The sequence below is a fragment of the Ranitomeya variabilis genome, chromosome 1 (assembly GCF_051348905.1).
Source record: "Ranitomeya variabilis isolate aRanVar5 chromosome 1, aRanVar5.hap1, whole genome shotgun sequence".
Classification (NCBI taxonomy): domain Eukaryota; kingdom Metazoa; phylum Chordata; class Amphibia; order Anura; family Dendrobatidae; genus Ranitomeya; species Ranitomeya variabilis.
The window spans coordinates 610,854,406-610,878,560 of record NC_135232.1 but is presented as its reverse complement, the minus strand read 5'-3'; the positions used below and the strand labels follow the sequence as shown (position 1 = coordinate 610,878,560).

Below are 24,155 nucleotides of genomic sequence, written 5' to 3'. Positions count from 1 at the left end.
ATTGGCCTTTTCCTTGTGAGGAGCTGCACATGTACTTTTGTCTTTTCCTTATGGGGTGCTGTGCTGGTACTTTGGTCTTTCCCATCTAGGGGGTATTGAGCTTGTAGTTTGGTCTTTTCCTTGTGGAGGGGCTGCGCTTGTAGTTTTGTCCTTTCCTTCTAGGGGCACTGCACTTGAAGTTTGGTCTTTTCCTTGTGGGGGCGCTGCACTTGTAGTTTGGTCTTTTCCCTGTGGGGGCACTGTGCATGTAGTTTTTTCCTTTCCTTCTGGGGGCGCTGCACTTGTAGTTTGGTATTTTCAATGTTGGGGCACTGCACATGTAGTTTGGTCTTTTCCTTGTGTGGGAGCCGCACTTGTAGTTTGGTCTTTTTCCTCTGGGGGGGGGTGGGGTTGAGCTAGTAGTTTGGTCTTTTCCCTGTGGCTACAATTTACTTGTAGTTTGCTCTATTCCTTGTGAAGGCGCTGCGTTTGTAGTTAGTTTTTTTTCCCTGTGGGGGCGCTGCACATGTAGTTTGGTCATTTCCTTGTGGGGGCACTGCGCTTGCAGTTTGGTATTTTCCCTGTGGGGGCACTGAGCATGTACTTTGGCCTTTTCCCTGTGGTGGCACTGCGCTTGCAGTTTGGCATTTCCCTGTGGGGGCACTGTGCTTGTAGTTTTGTCATTTCTTTGTGGGGGTGCTCTGTTTGTAGTTTGGTCCTTTCCTTGTGAAAACTCTGCACATGTAGTTTGGTCCTTTCCTTGTGGAGGCGCTGCGCTTGTAGTTTGTTTTTTCTTGTGGGGGTGTTGCACTTGTAGTTTAGTCTTTTCCCTGTGGGGGAGCTGCCCTTGTAGTTTGGTATTTTCCCTGTGGGGGCACTTAGCATGTAGTTTGTTCTTTTCCTTGTGGGGGCGCTATGCTTGTAGTTTGGTCTTTTCCTTGTGGGGGTGCTGCCCCTAGTGGCCACAACATGAGAAATGGCCAACAGGGAGCAGCTTTCTGGAGGCTCCCAGTCTCAGCTGCACTCTCAGGAGGACATGCTCCTGCTCCCTGTGGACAGTGGTGCTGGTGGCTGATTTTCAGGAGTGCTGGCCCCACAGAGCAGGTGGGGTCTTCTTGGTTGTGTACACCTCAGCACACTCCACCTGCAAGCTGTGCTGCTCTCGCTGAGGGACACACCTGTGTAATCTCGGTCACCATTACCAGCCTGAGCGACAGGTGCAAGGGGAGGCCCACACCCAGGAAACCTGCCGAACAACAGCTCCATTCCCCTTTAAGGAGGAGGGTGCCACCTGGCCGCCCCATCCAGGATGTTTAGATCCTGGAAGCCTACAGTCTGACCAGTGGCTGGCTCAGGGTAAGTAGGTGTCCCCTTTCCTAGGGAGGGGGATGTGTTGTGTGGCTGGGGGTCTTAAACAGCAAAACTTTGTGCTATAGGGATAATTGGGGTTGTTTTCAGACCCCCAAATGGTACCCCCTAACCTTCATCCTGGTTCAGCCTGCTGCCAGCAGAGTTGTCTGATCCAGGCTGTACCCCTATAGATGTGGATGTTGGGGGGGCTATGTTACATGACATCACAGTTATATTAACCGTGTCTCCATAGGAATAGTACTGTGCCCCCCTTGTCTAGCATGATGGACTCTTCCAGACCGGACCTCTTACTTGGATGCATGTTTGAGCCACAGGACAATTTATTCCCCTCGGAGGGGTTCCCAGGGACGGACGCAGTAACTTTCCCGCTACCCGAACCCCAGGGATTTCCAGGTGACAAGCTGTATGAAGAATGGCCGGTCAGCGGACGGGTGGTAAGTTCTGTTTTTGCTGGAGTTGTTGTGGTGATGCGCAGTGATCATACAGACATTAGTATATACAAAGGCGGGGGTGTCCCATATTATTTATAGAGGGGCTGGTCATTGCTGACTATAGTTGGGGTTATGTAACTTTGCCAGATGTGCAGCTGCTGAGACCTTTAGTTCCACAGGCGCTCACATCCTATTTGGGATTACGGACTTTCAATCAAAAGTGATTACATGTTTGCTCTTACTGCCCTGATCCATGGGTAAATATTTGGCTTGGACTAGAGCCGCAGGACTGCGCAGCCGCTGTGGGCGGACTGTTAGACCTATCTCGCACGGTCACTGCTTTAGGGTCCCACTACAGGATTTCATCTTAATCATCTCTGAGTTTCAGGGTCTCAGCGACAGAGAAGATCCTGACGAATTTCTGCAGATGATGATCAACCCCAACGATGTTTACAGTACGGAGGCGACCCCCAGCGAGTCCCCTGAGAGCGACAGCGGCTTCTCTGATGACCCCCGACCCGACACCCCTTCGACATGTGAGGGGGGCACCACACTGCCGCAGCCCGCCCCAGTCTATGAGTTGGTGTACAACATCGGGGCCACAGGAGAGCAGAAAGCTGGCGGAGATATGAGCAGCGTCATATCTATACAGCTGGGTACGTCAGGAGGGGTCACAGCACCCCAAAAAACAAGCTTGCCCCACAATACCACTCTCCGTGGGCTGAAAGCACTCTAAAATTCTCATAAAACGGCTGATAATGGGAAGTGTTAGTGGGATGAGTGACTGCGGCTTCTAAGGGGCGAGACGGCCGGGATAGGAGCGATCTCCAGTCCCGATCATTACTGCCCCTGTTCCGTATATGAATAGAATTTGGGAGGGGGGGGAGTATTTGTCACTCCATAAAGTACCTGTGTCGAGAGAGGGTTAATGGGTCTCATTATTCTGCTTCACTCTAAGCTTCCCTTAGTGGATCCAAACAGTTCCTGCTGCTAAGTCTCCTACTTGGTTCTATCCTGGATTTTTGCCCTTGGATGCGGCAGGTATCTGCTCTGCCCTGTACAGAGGAGGCCAGGATTTGTGGTGCTTGCTTCTTACGCTTTGTGTCTCCCAGCAGAGGACTGGCACACCCCTGTGCTCATACCCGACAGCTGTATAGTCAGTGAGCTCGCCGGCCTCCGGAAGCCTGTGACGTTTCCTGGCCGAGGCGCCACTCCAGACCTGCTCTCTGTGGAGTCTCTGGTAAGAGATCACTGTATTGTGCCCAATCCTCTGCCATTATCTACTGTACCCGGCCGCTCATACATCTGTGTCCACAGTATCCGGAGCTTCACCTGACCGATGAGGAGAAAAGGCTGCTGTCACAGGAGGGCATTGCTCTGCCTAACAACCTGCCGCTCACTAAGGTACAGCACTGCCATGTATAGATACAGTGGAATGCTGTCATATGTTACTGGTGTTCAGAACTGTAGTACCTCTGATGACCACAGGGTGGTATGCTGTAATTACATGTAACTTATATAATTATCCCTATCCAGACTGTAATACCACTGATGACCACGAGGTCGTTACATGTAATTAGTACATTACCAATAGCAGGACTGTAGCACCACTGATGACAACAGGGTGACAACTCTGTCCTTACATGTAATCTGTGATCAGGACTGCAGTTTCACTGATGACAACCAGGTGACACTCTGTCCTTGCATATAATCTCCGATCAGGACTGTAATATGTAATATGTAATTTCTACATTACTCCCTATCAGGACTGTAGTACTGCTAATGACCACGGGGTGGCATGCTGTCTTTACATGTAATTTCTTCATTACTCCCTATCAGGACTGCAGTACCACTGTTGATCACCAGGTGGCACGCTACCCTGCCCCGCTCTGGGGCAGTATTCCTTGTTCCGCCGACCACCATCAGACCTACTGCATACTTTGGCGCGTGCGATCTGGACTTTAGGGCAGGATTCATCATGCTTCTTCTCTTTTCAGGCAGAGGAACGGATTCTTAAGAAAGTGCGGAGGAAGATCAGAAATAAACAGTCTGCGCAGGACAGCAGGAGGCGTAAAAAGGAATATATTGACGGTCTGGAGAGCAGGTGGGAGCTGGATCCTCTAGGCTCACGGCGCCCCCTGGTGTGTGTGGTGGGTACTATAATGTAAGCATTGTCTTTCATCAGAGTCGCTGCCTGTTCTGTACAGAATCAGGATCTTCATAAAAAGGTTCTGGAGCTGGAGAGGCACAACATGTGAGTGCCCGTGGGGGAGGTCAGGGGGTGGGGCAGGATGACCGCAGGAAATCACTCCAATCATGTGATTTCTCCCAGATCACTGATCACACAGCTCCGCAAACTGCAGACTCTGATCAAGCAGACGGCAAACAAAGCCGCCCAGACGGGCACCTGCGTCGTGGTAAGTCCCAGCCGCAGGACAGCACCAGCATCCTGCCTGCAGGCTCCACCCACCCCTGAGCTGACCCTCTCTTACAGATTCTCTTCTTCTCACTGGGATTACTGATCTACCCCAACTACCACCCACTCCGCTCCGGAGACCCCCCAAAGGACGGGGTCACTTACATGCCGACTGGAGGTAAGTGAGAAGGAACACTTCCCCTTTAAGATGTCCCGAGGGAATGAGTGGCCTCTCCATTACAAAGTGCTGACCTTGTTTTTCGCTGCAGTGATCTCTAGGAATATTCTGAATAAAGATGGATTTGTGGAGAGCACAGACACTGCACTAGTAGCCCCACCAGCCAGTCTGCAGGACAAGAGGGCGGAGATGGAGGTCAGGACTCTGGACCCTCCTGACCAGGAACAGACTAGGTTGGAGGTCTCCATGGACAGAGTCCCTCCTATCATCTCCGAAGAGACTCAAGAGAGCGCTGCCATGAGGGATGGGGCTAAGACGGGGAGGACGGATGAGATGTGAGCGCTCCGTGCTGCTGTACAGAATCCCACTAGTGACAATACCACTGACTGTAAGCGGAGACGTTACATGTAGACTGGTACAAGGATGGGAGGGGACTGGTGCCAAACAGTGGGGGCTGCGTGTGCCCCAAACAGGATGTGAACAAAAGTAGACCTTATGTGGCAATGATCGGGGTGGTCCGGATCCAGAGAAGTCAAAACCATCTAAAACAAGGCGGAAACAGAAAAGGACCTGAGCCTGCATCATAAGCGATCTCCTCCCCAGGCAGCGGAACTGACAACCGCTCACACATGATTTCCAGGCTGCTGTCAGTATACAGTGCCGCCCTCTTTCCTATCGCTGTAAAATATGCATCTATCAATGATGATATCCTGGGTTTACCAGATTTGTAAAACATAATGAAGTAATATTTAATTTGTATGTTTCTCAATGTGGGCTCTCTCTATGGGGTGAGCTGTGTCATGTGACTCCTATATGGTTTTCATTGAGTGTACACATGGGTGGTGGCGGAGCATCCTGCATATAAGGAGGGAAAGGTGTGGCTCCACCTTCCCGAATATAAAAACATACAAAACCTACAAGAAACAAAATGAGCAAAAACCCTGCTGTTACTAAAAAAGTAAAAAGCAAAAGTGCATTTAAATAACACCGAGTTCTTAGTAATACTGTTTTTGATTAAAAATAGCATAAAAGCCATCCCACCTAGACAAGGTGACTGATCAAAATGGTCCTACGCTGTCTAATATTAAAAACCTTACCATGTGTTAGAGTTGACCTCAATGTATGAATAAGGGCAGAAAAAAGGACCGGGTCCCGACCTGTGGACACCAGTCTGGGGAAGCCTTTAAATTTAATTTTCAGCTCAGGAAAAGGAGGTCACACCCCGGTTTGCACAGAATGCAAAAATACAAAGAAAAAACACAAAAATTGAGCTTGGCTTGAGTTGGTATACATGCAGCACATAAACACATGTTCACATTGGCCATAAAACATACAAAACCTACAAGAAACAAAATGAGCAAAACCCCTACTAAGAACTCTGTGTCATTTAAATGCACTTTTGCTTTTTACTTATTTAGTTACATCAGGGTTTTTGCTCATTTTGTTTCTTGTATGTTTTGTATTGTTTTATGACTAATGTGAACATGCGTTTATGTGCTGCATGTATACCAACTCAAGCCAAGTTCAATTTTTGTGTTTTTTCTTTCTGAATATAAGCCAAAACAACAATCAGGGCACCTCCCCCATGACTGTATATGACGCTGGTGACAGATTCCTCAGCGAGGTTTACTCTTCATAGTTATCCTCCTGACGGGAGAGAGGCCTTTAGATGCGCTGCTAGAGATGACCTGGAGTTCCTTTATGACATGAGATGATCTGTGTTGGCCATCGGCCCCTGAATTTCCTCTGTGTGTACAAGTTCTCTGACGATGGAGATAAAAATTATTTAAAGAAGATTTAACCTTTTCCATCATCAATATATCTTCTGAGATGAAGACAGCTCCTGTATTCCTGCCATTATACATCACACATGTAGGACTATGATACATCCTCTTCTTTATATAAACAGGTTGCCCACTCACCCGCTTGTCTGCTCGTTGATGGAGAGAACTCAACACATCCTCATGCTCCACACTCACCCTAAAGGTTCACTTACAGTGGCTTGCAAAAGTATATACGCCCCTTGGGCTTTTTACCTACCGTATTTTTCGGACTATAAGACGCACCGGACCATAAGGCGCACCCCAAATTTGGGGGTGAAAATTGCAGAAAAAAAAGATTTTTTACAAGATGGGGGTCCGTCTTATTGTCCGAATTTACAGTATCTTACCTGAGGGCTGGCGGTGGCAGAGCAGGGTCACAGGAGGCATGGTGTCGGCAGAGGTGGGGTGATGCGGTACGGCGTGCACCTGAGCAGGGTCCCTTCCTGCTTAGGTGGGCGACGCCACGGCCTGCTGTCCATGGGAGGGTTGCAGCAGTGGCTACAGGAGAGGTGCTGGGATGAGGAGGCGCAGTGAGCGGTATGGCGTGAGAGGGGTCCCTTTCCCCGGTGAGGTGATGCAGCAGCCCGGTAAGCAGCAGAGCCGGGTGAATCCTGTTGTTATCGGTGGTGTCAGCCATCTTCCTGAGGCCGCGCGTGCGCAGATGAAGCACTCTGCTTCCCGGGGCTTCAGGAAAATGGCCGCGGGAGGCTGCGCGTGCGCAGATGGAGATTGCGGCGGCCATTTTCCTGAAGCCAAGATCTAAATCTGCGAACTCGGCTTCAGGAAAATGGCCACCGCGATCTCCATCTTCGCACGCGCGGCCTCCCGCGGCCATTTTCTTGAAGCCCCGGGTAGCAGAGCGCTCCATCTGCGCATACGCGCGGCCTCAGGAAGACTCTGGATCAAAAGATTACCTATAAAATCACAAACTTTATTATAAAATGTCTAAATACAATACAATACATGGGGGGATAGGTTATTATAAGGTGGTATCTCGGTGGGAGGCACATTGTGATGTCATTATGTGTTTACAACTTATTCTATTGTTACCTGTGCGCGCACGCCGCGCATGCGCTGCTGCGGTGTCATGGTGAGGCGCTCTGCAGCCCTGTTGCGTTGCTCTGGTTACGGACCCGGTCATGTGACCGGAGCACGTGACCGAGTGACGTGCAGGTTGAGCGCGGTCCCCTTGATGACGTGGCATCATGGCGGCGGTGCGCCGCTGAACAGGTGCGGGCAGTTTTATCATCAAGCTCACTATATATACACTCAAATATTAGTACCCTCTACCTCCTGACGAAGCTGCTGTTGCAGAGAAACGCGCGTCGAGGTGCGCCCAGCCCGTAGGACCCTTCATCCCCTGGTCCAACATAAGTACAGGTAACTATTCCTCTTATATGTGTCACACTATGGAGTGAGGGACCTATCGGCCCCCCCATAAATTGTGGTAGTAGAGAGTAGACACAGGAATTAGGGGTATCACTATATAGGCTGTACTACTAGTTGGTATACACACTAAGGCCATTTCGGTCATGATTATTCGCCACTAGATGTATGATAATTTATAGGGGTTCTACTTGACTGGAGCTTCTGGTTCTGATGTTTACCTTGTGTATATTTATTGTAATATCTCACCATTATGTTGTTTGATCTATATGTATTTTTAGACATTTTATAATAAAGTTTGTGATTTTATAGGTAATCTTTTGATCCAGAGTCTTCATAATTCTCTATTGGTTCATAGTATTTATTAGTGAAGGGATCCCATTATTAGATATGAGGATTTTATTTGCTGGCCTCAGGAAGATGGCCGCCACCACCGATAACAACAGGATTCACCCGGCTCTGCTGCTTACCGGGCTGCTGCATCACCTCACCGGTGAAAGGGACCCCGCTCACTGCGCTTCCTCATCCCTGCACCTCTGCCGCCACGGTAAGCCTGCATTGCGACTATTAGATGCACCCCCCATTTTCCCCCCTTTTTTTGGGGGGAAAAAGTGCGTCTTGTAGTCCGAAAAATACGGTACTTGGTTATATTAAAATCTGTTTAAGGCTGTGTGCACACATTCAGGATTTTTTGCGTTTTCCGCTATAAAAACGCGAAAAAAAGCATCCATTAAGCATCCTATTATTAGAATGCAATCCGCACTTTTTGCGCACCTGCTGCGCTTTTTCCCGCGGCGGAATTGCATTCCGGAAAAAAACACAGTATGTTCATTCTTTGTGCGGAATCGCGGGGATTCCGCACACATAGGAATGCATTGATCCGCTTACTTTCTGTATGGGGCGATGCCCACAATGCGGGAAGTAAGCGGATCATGTGCGGTTGGTATCCAGGGTGGAGGAGAGGAGACTCTCCTCCAGGCCCTGGGAACCATATCCTGTGTAAAAAAAAAAAGAATTAAAATTAAAAATTGTGATATTCTCACCTTCCGGCGGCCCCGGCAGTCTTCCCGCTCCTAGCGATGAATCACGCGAGACCGCTACGTCATCACAGGTCATTGCCGCAAAGCATCACTGGGAACGGGAGCATCGCGAGGAGCGGGAAGACTGCGGGGGCCGCTGGAAGGTGAGAATATCACGATTTTTTATTTTTTAAAATGATTTTTAACATTAGATCTTTTTACTATTGATGATGCATAGGCAGCATCAATAGTAAAAAGTTGATCACACTTGTCAAACACTATGTTTGACAAGTGTTACCAACCTGTCAGTCAGTTTTCCAAGCGATGCTACAGATCGCTTGCAAAACGTTAGTGTTTAGCGGGAAAACGCATGCCAATTCCGCATGCGTTTTACCCAAGGCACAGGCACCCATAGCCTAAATATTTTTTTATCTGATTTGTGTGTAATTCATCAACATTAAAAAGTCTAAGTTGGTGAAGTGAGAAAAGTACAGGTATAAATTAAATTTACGGGATCGAATATTTAAAAATTGGCACGTGTATTCACCCCTAAAGTCAGTACTTTGTAGAGCCCACTTTTGTGACAATTACAGCTGCAAGTCGCTTTGACTAAGGCCATGTTCACACTTCGCGGTTTTTACCGCGGATCCGTGGCGATTTTGATGCTGCGGGTCCGCAGCAGTTTCCATAGCGTTTCCATTAACATGTAAACCCTATGGAAACCGCAAACCGCTGTGCACATGCTGCGGGAAAAACCGTGCAGAAACGCAGCGGTTTAAAACCCGCAGCATGTCACTTCTTTGTCAGCATGTCACTTCGCAGCGATTCTGCACCCATAGGAATGCATTGAACCGCTTACTTCCCGCATGGGGCTGTGCCCACATTGCGGGAAGTAAGCGGTTAATGTGCGGGTGGTACCCGGGGTGGAGGAGAGGAGACTCTCCTCCAGGCCCTGGGAACCATATTTGGGGTAAAAAAAAGAATAAAAATAAAAAATCATGTTATACTCACCTCTCAGCGCTGCCCCCGGTCTCAGTTGCTGTGCGAACAGGACCTGCGGTGACGTCGCGGTCACATGACCGTGATGACGCCCGGGTCACATGACCGTGACGTCATGAAGGTCCTTCTCGGCACAGCATCTTTGGAACCAGACCGCCGAGTGCAGCGCCGAGGAGATCCGGACATCAGAGGGTGAGTATAACCAATTTTTATTATTTTTAACATTACTATTGATGCTGCATATTGCTTCATATGCAGCATCAATAGTACAGGAGTAATCCCGCAGCGGAAACCGCAGAACAAACCGCGATAAATCTGCAGGGATAACCGCAGCGGTTTTGCCCTGCAGATTTATCAATTCCGCTGCGGGATAAACCCGCAGAGCACACCGCAAAGTGTGAACCTGGCCTAAGTCTCTGAGCTTTCCACATCTTGCCACTAGGATTTTTGCTCATTCCTTAAGGCAAAACTGTTCCAGCTCCTGCAAGTTAGATGGGTTCCTCTGGTGAACAGCAATTTTCAAGTCTGACCACAGATTCTCAGTTATATTAAGGTCTGGGCTTTGACTAGGCCTCTCCAAAACATTTACACGTTTCCCCTTAAACCACTTGAGTGTTGCTTTAGCACTATGCTCTATCTGTATTTTGCATCATCCATTTTTCCTGTTCCTGCTGCTGAAAAACATCCCCACAGCATGATGCTGCCACCACGTTTCACTGTGGGGATGGTGTTCTTGGGGTGATGAGCTATGTTGGTTTGTCGCCAGACATAGTGTTTACCTTGGTGGCCAAAAAGTTCAAGTTTTGTTTCATTGAACCACAGCACCTTCCTCCATACAATTGAGTAGTCTCCCACGTCTTTTGGCAAACTCAAAACGAGCCTTACAATTTTCTTTGTGTAAGTAAGGGATTTTTCTGCCCACTCTTCCATAAAGGCCACCTCTATGGAGTGTACGGCTTATTGTGGTAGTATAAACAGATACTCCAGTCTCTGTGTCGGAATTCTGTAGCTCCTTCGTGTTATCTTTGGTCTCTGTGCTGCTTCTCTGATTAATGCCTTCCTTGCCCAGACTGAGAGTTTTGGTGGGCGGCCCTCTCTTGGCGGGTTTGTTATGGTACTATGTTCTTTACATTTGATAATAATGGATTTAATGTTGCTCTGGGGATCATCAGAGATTGGAATATTTTTTTTTATAACCCAACCCTGACTTGTACTTCTCAACAACTTTGTCCTTGACTTGTTTGGAGATCTGCTTGGTCTTCATGGTGTTTGGAGATCTCCTTGGTCTTCATGGTGTTGTTTGCAGATCTTCTTGGTCTTCATGGTGTAGTTTGGAGATCTCCTTGGTCTTCATGGTGTTGTTTGCAGATTTCCTTGATCTTCCATGATGTAGTTTATTATTATTATTCATTGTTATAGCGCCATTTATTCCATGGCGCTTTACATGTGAGGAGGGGTATACATAATAAAAACATGTACAATAATCTTAACCCCTTAGTGACGGAGCCAAATTTTTTAAATCTGACCAGTGTCACTTTATGTGGTAATAACTCTGGAATGCTTCAACAAATCCCAGTGATTTTGAGACAGTTTTTTTGTGACACATTATACTTTATGATAATGGTAAATTTAGGTCAATATGTTTTGTTTTTATTTATAAAAAATATCAAAAATTTGAGAAAAATGTTAAAAAATTAGCAATTTTCAAAATTTGAATGATTATCCCTTTAATCCAGATAGTCATACCACAGCAAACCATTAATAAATAACATTTCCCTCATGTCGGCTTTACATCAGCACCATTTGTAAAATGTTATTTTATTTTGTTAGTATTTTAGAAGGTTTAAAATGTAGCAGCAATTTCTCATTTTTTCAAGGAAATTTACAACATTTATATTTTTAGAGACCTATCCATGTTTGAAGTGTCTTTGGGGTCCCATATATTGGGAAACCCCCAAACGTGATACCATTTTAAAAACGGCACCCTTCGACATACTGAAAACTGCTGTCAGGTCGTTTATTAACCCTTCAGGTGCTTTACAGGAATTAATGCAAAGTGGTATGACAGAAATGAAAATGTGTATTTTTCCACCCAAATGCCGCTAACTTCTGAATAGGTTACAACAGCCGGCAGACTCTAAAGGTACCGTCACACTAAACGATATCGCTAGCGATCCGTGACGTTGCAGCGTCCTCGCTAGCGATATCGTTTAGTTTGACACGCAGCAGCGATCAGGATCCTGCTGTGATGTCGCTGGTCGCTGAATAAAGTCCAGAACTTTATTTGGTCGTCCGACCGCCGTGTATCGTTGTGTTTGACACCAAAAGCAACGATACCAGCGATGTTTTACACTGGTAACCAGGGTAAACATCGGGTTACTAAGCGCAGGGCCGCGCTTAGTAACCCGATGTTTACCCTGGTTACCAGCGTAAAAGTAAAAAAAACAAACAGTACATGCTCACCTGCGCGTCCCCCAGCGTCTGCTTCCTGCTCTGACTGAGATCCGGCCCTAAAGTGAAAGTGAAAGCACAGCGGTGACGTCACCGCTGTGCTGTTAGGGCCGGAGCTCAGTCAGTGTCAGGAAGCAGACGCTGGGGGACGCGCAGGTGAGCATGTACTGTTTGTTTTTTTTACTTTTACGCTGGTAACCAGGGTAAACATCGGGTTACTAAGCGCGGCCCTGCGCTTAGCAACCCGATGTTTACCCTGGTTACCCGGGGACCTCGGCATCGTTGGTCGCTGGAGAGCGGTCTGTGTGACAGCTCTCCAGCGATCAAACAGCGACGCTGCAGCGATCGGCATCGTTGTCGCTATCGCTGCAGCGTCGCTTAATGTGACGGTACCTTAAGGCCGCTATTTGGTCGTGAATTGCCATCGTAAACATCAGGACCACACAATCATGATCTGAGGGCACCAATTGAGATAAAGAGGGAGCCCTCACACTCTGTTAACCATTTATAATGATGTAGTCACTATTGACAGCAGCATCTAAGGGGTTAAACAGATATGTACGGTGCCAAAACTGATCAAGGCTGATACAGCAAGTTGTCAGCTATAGTGTACAGCCGACAGCTGTTGGATTGTCACCTGTATGGGGAGGCTATTCTCTTATATCTCAGGTCAGCTAAAAGACGTATTGGCGGTCATTAAGGGGTTAAACAATACAAGTCAGGACTGGTACAGGAGGAGAGAGGACCCTGCCCGCGAAGGCTCACAATTAGTGTTGAGCATTCATTCCGATACCGCAAGTATCGGGTATCGGCCGATACTTGCGGGTATCGGAATTCCGATACCGAGATCCGATACTTTTGTGGTATCGGGTATCGGTATCGAAACAACATTAATGTAAAAATGTGTAAAAGAGAGAATTAAAATAAAAAATATTGCTATACTCACCTTTCCGACGCAGCCTGCACCTTACCGAGGGAAGCGGCAGCGTTCTTTGTTTAAAATTCGCGCTTTTCTTTCCTTTACGTGAAGTCCCGGCTTGTGATTGGTTGCGTCGCAGTCACATGGGCGACGCAACCAATCACAGCAAGCCGTGACGTAATTTCAGGTCCTTAAGGATTTTAAAATTACGTCCCGGCTTTGTGATTGGTTGCGTCGCAGTCACATGGGCGACGCAACCAATCACCGCAAGCCGTGACGTAATTTCAGGCCCTTAAGGATTTTAAAATTACGTCCCGGCTTTGTGATTGGTTGCGTCACAGTCACATGGGCGACGCAACCAATCACAAGCCGTGACGTCACGGGAGGCTGGACACGCGCGCATTTTAAAATGCGCGCTTGTCCAGCCTCCCGTGACGTCCCGGCTTGTGATTGGTTGCATCGCGGTCAACCAATCACAAGCCGGGAGGCTGGACACGCGCGCATTTTAAAATGCGCGCTTGTCCAGCCTCCCGTGACGTCCCGGCTTGTGATTGGTTGCGTCGCGGTCAACCAATCACAAGCCGGGACGTCACGGGAGGCTGGACAAGCGCGCATTTTAAAATGCGCGCGTGTCCAGCCTCCCGTGACGTCACGGCTTGTGATTGGTTGCGTCGCCCATGTGACTGCGACGCAACCAATCACAAAGCCGGGACGTAATTTTAAAATCCTTAAGGGCCTGAAATTACGTCACGGCTTGCTGTGATTGGTTGCGTCGCCCATGTGACTGCGACGCAACCAATCACAAAGCCGGGACGTAATTTTAAAATCCTTAAGGACCTGAAATTACGTCACGGCTTGCTGTGATTGGTTGCGTCGCCCATGTGACTGCGACGCAACCAATCACAAAGCCGGGACTTCACGTAAGGAAAGAAAAGCGCGAATTTTAAGCAAACAACGCTGCCGGTTCCCTCGGAGAGGTGAGTATAGCAATATTTTTTATTTTAATTCTTTCTTTTACACATTAATATGGTTCCCAGGGCCTGAAGGAGAGTTTCCTCTCCTTCAGACCCTGGGAACCATCAGGAATACTGTCCGATACTTGAGTCCCATTGACTTGTATTGGTATCGGTATCGGATTGGATCCGATACTTTGCCGGTATCGGCCGATACTTTCCGATACCGATACTTTCAAGTATCGGACGGTATCGCTCAACACTACTCACAATCTACAAGGGATGGGTGAGGATACAGTAGGCGAGGGGAGAGCTGGTAATGCAGCGGTTTGGTCGATCGGTGGTTACTGCAGGCTGTAGGCTTGTCGGAGATTGGAGTTTGGAGATCTCCTCCTTGGTCTTCATGTTGTTGGTTAGTGGTGCCTCTTGTTAATGGTGTTGCAGCCTCTGTGGCCTTTCAGGAAGGTAAAGTGTATATACTGACAGACGTGTGACAGACTACACACAGGGGGGTGTCCTGTCACTAAGCATGGGACTTATGAAGGGAATTGCTTGTGTAATAACGTGCAGGTACTGAGTATGTCACCACGGAACAGGCAGACCAACAGTTGAGGGGTTTAATAACAGGAATTAGGTTCTCCTCGCAGGGAGGAAGCAATGGAAAAATAACTAGCAATAAAACAATGCAAGAATACGGGAGTTAAACAATAAAACAAAATTAAGCAGGATTTCTTGAGAAAAGAACACTTATCAGTCTCATGAGGACTTGCTTGGAGGGTCGTCTTCTCCAACGTAGGCGCCGAGAATCAGTGGCACTTGTCGTCCCTCTGTGGTCCGTGAGCAGAGTAGTCTCTGAGAGCCTGCTGCCTGGGGTTTCGGGAGTTAATGTGGTATGCACAGGCTCTGAGTCTTTAACTTTTATAGCACAGCCAGAAAATCAGGGCTCCGCACGGTTGTCTCTGTACCAGGAAAACAAGGGGCTCTGCACTGTTAAGTCTCTATACCAGGAGTCAGGGGCCAGGGTGTAGTAGTCTCTCAACGGGTCTCAAAGCGCCCCCCTAAAGTCACAGCAGAGTCCGCTTTAAGTACTCACTGGATGCAGTCTTTCTGGGCAGTCTCTACAAGATGCAGTCTTTCTGGGCAGTCTCTTTCTCTCTCTCTTCTGGAGCGCAGCTGCACCCGACTCTGCACGCTGCTCTGCAAGCTGCTCTCTCCCCTGAATGCGTCCCTTTCCCGCTCTCTGGCTGCTTCCCTGCTGTCCCAGTCTACAAGTCTCTCCCCTAGGGAACCTGCGGCACAGCTCAAAGGTTCCGGGCACAGAGCCGAGAAGGTAACCGCCCCCAGACTCTTCTGGTGCTTTTAACTCCTTACATTCCCCCCCTCTTTCTGCTCGCCATTCCACGGGCGAGATCTTCAGGAGCTCCTGTTGGCAATCTTCTAGTCCTTGCACAATCTGCTGCCAGATGAACTCATCCTGATTGTAGCGAACAGGGGGTACACCAGCCGTTGAAGGTTCAGAGCGTCTAAAACCAGCAGGGGCGGTGGTGTCAGCTGCTGTGGGAGGAGTCGAGGCTTCCTCCGATACGTTGGTAGAATCTGGCACCAGCCCTGTTCCTGGGTTCACTGGAGGAGATTCGAAGTCTTCCTCATCTTCCACATCTACATTGATCACTGGCGCAGCCGGTGGGGGTGCTGGAGCCAATTGGACTGATTCAGGATCTCGAGACAAACATGGACGCAACATATTCCTGTGCAGCGTGCGGGTGGGAGTCCCTTCTTCCGTTTCGGGCTGGACCTCATAAACGGGACCCCCGTTGCCGAGCCGCCGCTTCACTCGGTACAGCCTTTTCTCCCATCGGTACTCCAGTTTGTTGTGTGGGCGCTTTTCCCTCACTAAGACTCGGTCTCCAGGCCACAGGGCTGTCCCCTTTTTAGGAGCTACCTGGGGATGCTCCAATTCTTGTAGCCGGTCCTGCACTAGACGTTGAATTGTCCGCAGCCGACGACGATGTTCTTGAACCCAGGAGTACACCCCCGTCCGTGGGTAGTCCTCCTCGGGTTCCAGCGCCAGCTCTGCCAGTCCCTTCCCGGGTCGGCCAAAGAACAGAGAGTAGGGGGTGAATCCGGTAGTGCTGTGTTTACGATTGTTATATGCCCACACCAATTCAGGGACGGACTCAGTCCACTTCACCTTCTGGTCCTCCTCCAGAGTCCTCAGCATTTGAATCAGAGTGCGGTTAAATCTTTCACAAGCCCCATTCCCCTGTGGATGATAAGGGGTGGTCCGGGACTTATCTATTTTGTACAGCTGGTGCAGCTCCTCCATCACTCTTCCGTGGAAGCAGGCCCCTTGATCAGAATGGATGCGCTTGGGACACCCGTACACCTGAATGAAGTGTTTGCAGATTGCGTGAGCCGCAGACTCGGCAGTTTGGTCCCGCGTGGGCGTCACTACGGCAAATTTAGTAAAGTGGTATATCATCACTAAACAATGCTCATAACCTTGATGTGCTGGTCCAATTGTCAAGTAATCTATTGCCAGTAGGTCCATGGGGCCAGAAGACCTCACCGTCTCTGTGGGAGCTCTTTGTTCTGGTGGTTTGACCAGCTCACAACTTCTGCATTGCCGACATACTTTATCCACAGTGTTCCTTAAGTGGGGGTGATAAAATAGGCGCTGTAACCACTGGAAAGTCTTTTCTGGCCCAAAGTGTGCTCCTTTCTCATGTGCTTCCTTAGCCACCTGGTCTATCATGGACGAGGTAATCACTGTCTGCCATACAAGACTGAGTTCTGTTTGCAGGAATACCTTCCGGTACAGGATACCATCCCGCAACTCGAGCCTCTCCCACTGGCGTAGCATCTTCAGTACTTCAGGTGACATGGACCTCCTCTCACGTCGATTGGGCATTTGTTCAGACACGACCCACCTTCTCAACTGAGCTAACTCCGGATCCTCCTGTTGTACTCGGACCCACTCATCGCGGGGCTGCTCCAGCAAATTCACACAGGCCTCTTCCTGTTCAATTTCCCGCGCCGCTGCCACCGTCCTGGCAGTCTTTCCAAAACCTGGAACCTCTACATCTTCCAGTTCTTCATCCTGGCTGGGTGCTGGTTTGCGATAGTTTACTCGAGAGAGGGCATCCGCATGTACATTCTCAGCTCCTCTTTTATACGAAATTCTGTATCGGAACTTGGCCATTCGGGCTACCCAACGTTGTTCTAGGGCGCCTAACTTGGCATTCTCGAGATGGGCCAACGGATTGTTATCGGTGCGTACATGAACTTCTGAGCCAGCCAGATATTCCGCGATCTTCTCAGTCATTGCCCACACCAGCGCCAACAACTCCAGCTTGAATGAACTGTAATTTTCTGGATTCCTTTCTGAGTCATGCAGAGACCGACTGGCGTATGCGATGACGCACTCTTTCCCGTCCTGCATCTGCGACAGTACAGCCCCGAGGCCCTGCAGGCTCCCGTCAGTGTGCAAGATGAACGGTTGTGTGAAGTCAGCGTAGGCCAGCACGGGGGCCTCCGTCAATGCCTTCTTCAAAGCCAAGAATGCCTCCTCCTGATGCTTCCCCCACTGTATGTTCCTGTTTTTGGCGCAAGAGGGCACTCCCCTCAACAACTCCTGGAGTGGATTAGCAAGGCGGGTAAAGTCTTTTACAAAGCGTCTGAAGTATCCCGTGAGTCCCAGGAATGCACGCACATCTTTCACCGTTTTTGGAGTTGGCCACTCTTGTACCGCAGCGATCTTCTCCTGGGAAGGCCTCACCCCTTCAGCGGAGACAAGATGTCCCAAGTATTCAATCTCGGTACGGAAGAGGTGACATTTCTGGGGTTTCACTTTCAAGCCATACTTCTGTAGCCGACTCAGAACTTGCTCTAATCTCTGCAGATGCTCCTCAAAGGTGGGGGCAAAGACGATGATATCATCCAAGTAGATCAAAGTGGCTTCAAAGTTCAGGTCTCCCAGACATCTCTCCATGAGTCACTGAAATGTTCCTGCGGCGTTTGCTAGGCCGAAGGGCATCCGGTCAAACTCATACAGTCCCATCGGAAGGATGAAGGCCGTCTTGGCTCGGTCTTGCTCAGACATGGGCACCTGCCAGTAGCCGCTGGCCAAGCCTAACGTAGAGAAATATCTGGCATTCCCTAGTGCCGTCAGGGACTCCTCTATCCTGGGCAGTGGGTACGAGTCCCGCACTGTGCAAGCATTGAGCCGCCGATAGTCCACACAGAACCGCAGGGACCCGTCTTTCTTTCTCACCAAGACGATAGGGGCAGCCCGCGGGCTCTGACTCTCACGTATAACTCCCTTCTTCAGCATGTGTGACAGCATTCCCTTCACCTTCTGGTACATCTGTGGAGGTATTTGGCGGTACCGTTCCCGGATTGGCGCCGCATCCCCGGTGGGTATCTCGTGGGTAATGGCCGTGGTACGTCCGAAGTCATCTTCATCTTTGGCGAACGCATCCTGAAATTTCCCCAATACAGCTTCTACCTGAGGTACCTGCTGCGGAGTAAGTTCCGAGAGCTCCGCCCTCATGCGTTCCAGTATCTGGCGCCCTTCTTGCATTAACCTGGGGTCCGGAGCTGCCTCCGCCTTGACGGTCACCAGCCACGGATCTTCTGGCCTTGCTGTCAGCTGTACCGCCTCAGTGGGGACCAATTCGTCTGGAAGGCCCAGGACTTGAGCGACTTTGCTTCTAGGGGGCAAAGTTATATCTGTCTCCCCCAAATTGATGCAGCGCACAAGGACAGTTCCATCCCGCACGGTAGCCAGGGACCGTGCGACCAATATTCCTGACGGCAGCTGGTCGGCTCTGCTGGGCTCAATTTGGACTTCGACTCCCTCCAGCGGGATGCTAGCTCGTACAGGCAGGGGAAGCACTGTCTGCCCAGGGGGCAACACTCGATTGACTGAGGCGGGGACGACGACTTTGCCGAGTTCCTTTCCATCGCTGTATGCTTCCCGGACCTGGGCGGTCCGCATCAGTTGTTGGAAGACCCTTCTCTGGGGAGTTTGGTCGCTCCATTGTTGTAGGAACTGTTCCGGGGACTCGTTGAAAACGAGGCTTCCGAGGTCTTTTAACACATTCATGCCCAGGGTCACGGTATGGTCTTTAGCTACCTCTCCATCCACCAATACCACTCCTCTCCTCCCGAGGTCTTTTCCGCAGACCTCTATGTTCATCCATACCACCCCTGCGACCGGGATGGGCAAGTGATTGGCCGCCATAAGTTTGATCACAGGATCCCATTCGGGCCGTAGCGCCTCTGTGAAGTGTTGGCGGAAATATCTCTCAGGCATGGTGGTCACTTGTGAGCCGGTGTCTATCAAGCATCGCACTGCTCTTCCATTGATTTCTGCCCAGACCAGAGGGCACGTGGAAACAAGGCTGTGGGGACTTTTACTCCTCCTACTCTGTTCTTTACGCTCTGAGCGGCGCCCCTCAAGCCCAGAGCCACCTAGTTTAAAGGAGGATGCGGGGATGGTCGGCTCCGCCGGGGACACCATCGAGCAATGTGGCCGGACTCTCCACAAGTGTAGCATGTAAGAGGGCTTCTCCTCCTGGTAGTTTCACCCTCCCTTCGGGGGGCAGCTTCTCTGTCTCGCACCAGAGGGCCGGGCCCCTCTGCCAGAGTTCTTCTGGAGGCCGCCATTTCTTCACGGACCTGTCTAATCTCCATTCTCAGGTCCTCCACCCACTGGGGAATATTGCCTGCGGTGGTGGTTACCTCCCCGCTCTGCACCCTTCCTACCAGCCCCGTCACTCCCTGTTCTTGTTCTCGCACACGCGCCTCACTGCCAACCTCAGAGAAAGTCATGTCTGGCTTTACTCGCATGCGCTCTCGCAGTGCCTGTTTCATCATTGCGTCACGCAGTCCGGTCACTAGCTGATCTCTGAGCACCACATCAACTGACCCTACCCCTACACCGTCCTTTCGTCTAATAGCAGTGTGAAGCTCTTGTAGGGCGTTCATGAATTGGGTCACGGTCTCCCCCTCCCGTTGTACCCGGTGAAACAGTCGCATGCGAAGTTCCCCTACGTCAGTGGGGTCCCCATGCGTTTCCTCAAGTATGCGCAGCACTTTGTCCAGGGTATCTCTCTCCCGGGGGGACCTATGCATGACAGAATCCCGCGCCTCCCCCTCCAGAGCCATCAATGCAATTTCTGCCTCCAGGGCTGGTGTCATGGGGTGCATCCACATCATTCCCCGGATACGCTCTGTCCAACTCCACAACATTACATTGTTCCCAGTGAACCTTGGCAAATTATTCAACATGGCTCCCAGGGAAATGCTAGACCTGGGAACTTCCCCCGCTGCTTGGTCTGCCCTATCCGCACTACCGTGTGACATCCTGCCGACTACGCCAAATGTAATAACGTGCAGGTACTGAGTATGTCACCACGGAATAGGCAGAGCAACAGTTGAGGGGTTTAATAACAGGAATTAGGTTCTCCTCGCAGGGAGGAAGCAATGGAAAAATAACTAGCAATAAAACAATGCAAGAATACGGGAGTTAAACAATAAAACAGAATTAAGCAGGATTTCTTGAGAAAAGAACACTTATCAGTCTCATGAGGACTTGCTTGGAGGGTCGTCTTCTCCAACGTAGGCGCCGAGAATCAGTGGCACTTGTCGTCCCTCTGTGGTCCGTGAGCAGAGTAGTCTCTGAGAGCCTGCTGCCTGGGGTTTCGGGAGTTAATGTGGTATGCACAGGCTCTGAGTCTTTAACTTTTATAGCACAGCCAGAAAATCAGGGCTCCGCACGGTTGTCTCTGTACCAGGAAAACAAGGGGCTCTGCACTGTTAAGTCTCTATACCAGGAGTCAGGGGCCAGGGTGTAGTAGTCTCTCAACGGGTCTCAAAGCGCCCCCTTAAAGTCACAGCAGAGTCCGCTTTATGTACTCACTGGATGCAGTATTTCTGGGCAGTCTCTACAAGATGCAGTCTTTCTGGGCAGTCTCTTTCTCTCTCTCTTCTGGAGCGCAGCTGCACCCGACTCTGCACGCTGCTCTGCAAGCTGCTCTCTCCCCTGCATGCGTGGTAGAGGCTAAATCCAAGTCGGCTAAAGGACCTCTGCCCATGTGACCGGAAGGGGCGGTGCCTCTTCCTCCATAGAACAGACAGAGCAGACACGAGGAAGCTGTGGATGTCATGGCGGGATTTTGTGCAGGATTTGGTTTTGGAGTGTTTTGTGCAGGATTTGCCTCTTCCTCCATAGAGCAGAGCAGACAGGAGGAGGCTGTGGATGTCATGGCGGGATTTCGAGGATTTTTGTGCAAGATTTGAGGTCATTCTCTAAAGTCACAGATCAGGTAAGTGGGAGTCTGCCTGGGGAGAATGGGGTGGTGTTGCTTGCATGGGGCTGCCTGGGGAGAATGGGGTGGTGTTGCTTGCATGGGGCTGCCTGGGGAGAATGGGGTGGTGTTGCTTGCATGGGGCTGCCTGGGGAGAATGGGGTGGTGTTGCTTGCATGGGGCTGCCTGGGGAGAATGGGGTGATGTTGCTTGCATGGGGCTGCCTGGGGAGAATGGGGTGGTGGTGCTTGCCTGGGGAGAATGGGGTGGTGTTGCTTGCATGGGGAGAATGGGGTGGTGTTGCTTGCATGGGGCTGCCTGGGGAGAATGGGGTGGTGGTGCTTGCATGGGGCTGCCTGGGGAGAATGGGGTGGTGGTGCTTGCATGGGGCTGCCTGGGGAGAATGGGGTGGTGTTGCTTGCATGGGGCTGCCTGGGGAGAATGGGGTGGTGGTGCTTGCATGGGGCTGCCTGGGGAGAATGGGGTGGTGGTGCTTGCATGGGGCTGCCTGGGGAGAATGGGGTGGTGGTGCTTGCATGGGGCTGCCTGGGGAGAATGGGGTGGTGGTGCTTGCATGGGGCTGCCTGGGGAGAATGGGGGGGGGTGCTTGCATGGGGCTGCCTGGGGAGAATGGGGTGGTGGTGCTTGCATGGGGCTGCCTGGGGAGAATGGGGGGGTGCTTGCATGGGGCTGCCTGGGGAGAATGGGGGGGTGCTTGCATGGGGCTGCCTGGGGAGAATGGGGTGGTGGTGGTGCTTGCATGGGGCTGCATGTGCATGCTGGACGGGGGGTCCGCCTGAGGAGAAGGGAGAGATGTTGTTTGCATGGGACTGCGTGCTGGAGGGGCCTGCCTGGGGAAGGGTGACTGCATGCTGGGGGTCTCAGTGGGAAGGGGGTCATGTTCCTTGCTAGCGGTGCTGGGTGTCTGTTGGGAAGGGGGTCATGTTGCATGCGTGGGGGATCTGCGTGCAGGGGGGTCTACCTGCAGAATGGGGCTGATGTTACTCGCATGGGTCTGTGTGGTGTGGGGGGCTGATGACACGTGTTGTGCAGGTCAATGTGTGTGATGTCACTTGCGGTGAGGGGTGCAGGGAAGTATAGTGCTGTGTGTGGGGACGAACAGGGGAGGGGATGAATGATGATGGAGATCTGAGGGATTGATATTACTTGGCATGAGAATCTCTGCCTGATGGTGAGGATTCGGTCCTGTTAATATTATTAATATTATTGGGGACACCTGCTGTCAGGTTGATGACTGACCTATGACCTCTGGGAGCGAAACAGCTTTACAACAATGTCTCCAGATCCCTGGCTTTATTCTCCCCTCGCACTCTGTGCTGCTCAGTATTAGCCCGATGGCCACTGGTGTCAGCCACTACTTGTATCCAGTTTTCTGCATGATTTTTTTTTTTCTGTTTTATTCTAGGTGTTGTGACTTTTCCCCATCCTGTGCCCCCCAGAGCAGTGACCTCCCTGCAGATGTAATTACATCACTGGACTTCTTTTCACCAAGTGGAATGGCGGTGCCCCCACAATCCATGTGAGGACCCAAAGGGATGGCACTGTGTGCATCTGATAATGTCAGATAGATGAGTATAATTACTTTAAAAAAAAAACAACCCCTTTTTCTCGATCCGCTCTCCCGCCCTCTGTCTCCCCCGCTCTCCCGCCCTCCGTCTCCCCCGCTCTCCCGCCCTCCGTCTCCCCCGCTCTCCCGCCCTCCGTCTCCCCCGCTCTCCCGCCCTCCGTCTCCCCCGCCCTCCGTCTCCCCCGCCCTCCGTCTCCCCCGCCCTCTTAAAAGGAACCTGTCACCCCCAAAATCGATGGTAAGCTAAGCACACCAGCGTCAGGGGCTTATCTACAGCATTCTGTAATGCATTCTGTAATGCTGTAGTTAAGCCTCCAATGTATCCTAAAAGATGAGAAAAAGAGGTTATATTATACTCACGCTGGCGGTCCGATCCAAGTCGTGGTCCGGTCCTGGGCCTCCCATCTTGATAGGATGACTTCCTCTTCTTGTCTTCACGCTGTGGTGCGCAGGCGCCGGGAAAGGTCAGAGAGGCCTGCACACTGCAGTACTTTGTGCTGGAGCCGCAGCGTGAAGACACGAAGAGGACGTCATCTGATGAAGATAGGAGGCTCCGGACTGCGATGCCCATCGGACAGAACTGGGACTGTCCCTGGGTGAGTATAATATAACCTCTTTTTCTCATTTTTTAGGATACATCGGGGGCTTATCTACAGCATTACAGAATGCTGTAGATAAGCCCCTGATGCTGGTGGGCTTAGCTCGCCCTCGATTTTGGGGGTGACATGTTGCCTTTAAGCACCACAATACAATTTTTGCAGCTAAAGCACAGTGGACTTTGGTAAAAAATGTGTTTTTCTTTTTTGTTATTAATCTGTCTTTAATGTTTAATTCATTGTTTTGATTTCTAAAACTTTATTATTGATTTGTATGTATGCATACTTATATATTTCTCTTTTTTATTTCTAACTATTCGTCTTGTAATAAACTTGTTTGACAGCTATGAATTCAAATTTCATTTCCTTGCGGATTTACATTCTATGGGATAATGGGGAAGAGACAAAAGGTCGGGGGTGCAGTAGCTCTGGTGGTGGTGAGGCGGCAGAATGGTTATTGCAGGCTGTAGGCTTTCCTGAAGAGATGAGTTTTCAGGTTCCGTCTGAAGGATCCAAGGGTGGCGGATAATCGGACCTGTTGAGACGTGGAATTCGAGAGGATGAGGGATATTGGGGAGAAATCTTGGAGGCGGTTGTGTGAGGAATAAAGCCCCCGTCTCACTAAGCGAGATCGCTGCTGAGTCACAAGTTTTGTGACGCAACAGCGACCTCGGTAGCGATCTCGCTATGTGTGACACGTAGCAGCGACCAGGCCCCTGCTGTGAGATCGCTG

The 24,155-nt window shown here is 50.3% G+C and overlaps 1 protein-coding gene across 2 annotated transcripts; it reads left to right on the top strand.

Moving 5' to 3' along the window:
- The first annotated feature begins 945 nt into the window (after window positions 1-945).
- CREB3L4 (cAMP responsive element binding protein 3 like 4) lies at window positions 946-5,134 on the top strand. Of its 2 annotated transcripts, none has more exons than XM_077260615.1 (10): window positions 946-1,335; window positions 1,583-1,784; window positions 2,170-2,437; window positions 2,894-3,021; window positions 3,099-3,185; window positions 3,779-3,885; window positions 3,967-4,035; window positions 4,114-4,198; window positions 4,276-4,375; window positions 4,467-5,134. In XM_077260615.1, exons 2-10 carry the CDS (start codon window positions 1,611-1,613, stop codon window positions 4,712-4,714), a joined length of 1,266 nt encoding a protein of 421 aa, XP_077116730.1. In that variant the 5' UTR covers window positions 946-1,335; window positions 1,583-1,610; the 3' UTR covers window positions 4,715-5,134. The 2 variants fall into 2 exon arrangements, with proteins under 2 accessions (XP_077116730.1, XP_077116729.1); XM_077260614.1 differs by having other exon boundaries at window positions 947-1,335; window positions 2,897-3,021.
- Window positions 5,135-24,155: the final 19,021 nt, after the last annotated feature.

Coding starts and splice junctions, on each gene's coding strand:
- CREB3L4 (XM_077260615.1), top strand. CDS start 1,611: ATGATGGACTCTTCCAGACCGGACCTCTTACTTGGATGCATGTTTGAG. Junction 2,438..2,893: donor CGTCATATCTATACAGCTGG/GTACGTCAGGAG, acceptor TGTGTCTCCCAG/CAGAGGACTGGCACACCCCT. Junction 4,376..4,466: donor CACTTACATGCCGACTGGAG/GTAAGTGAGAAG, acceptor TTTTCGCTGCAG/TGATCTCTAGGAATATTCTG.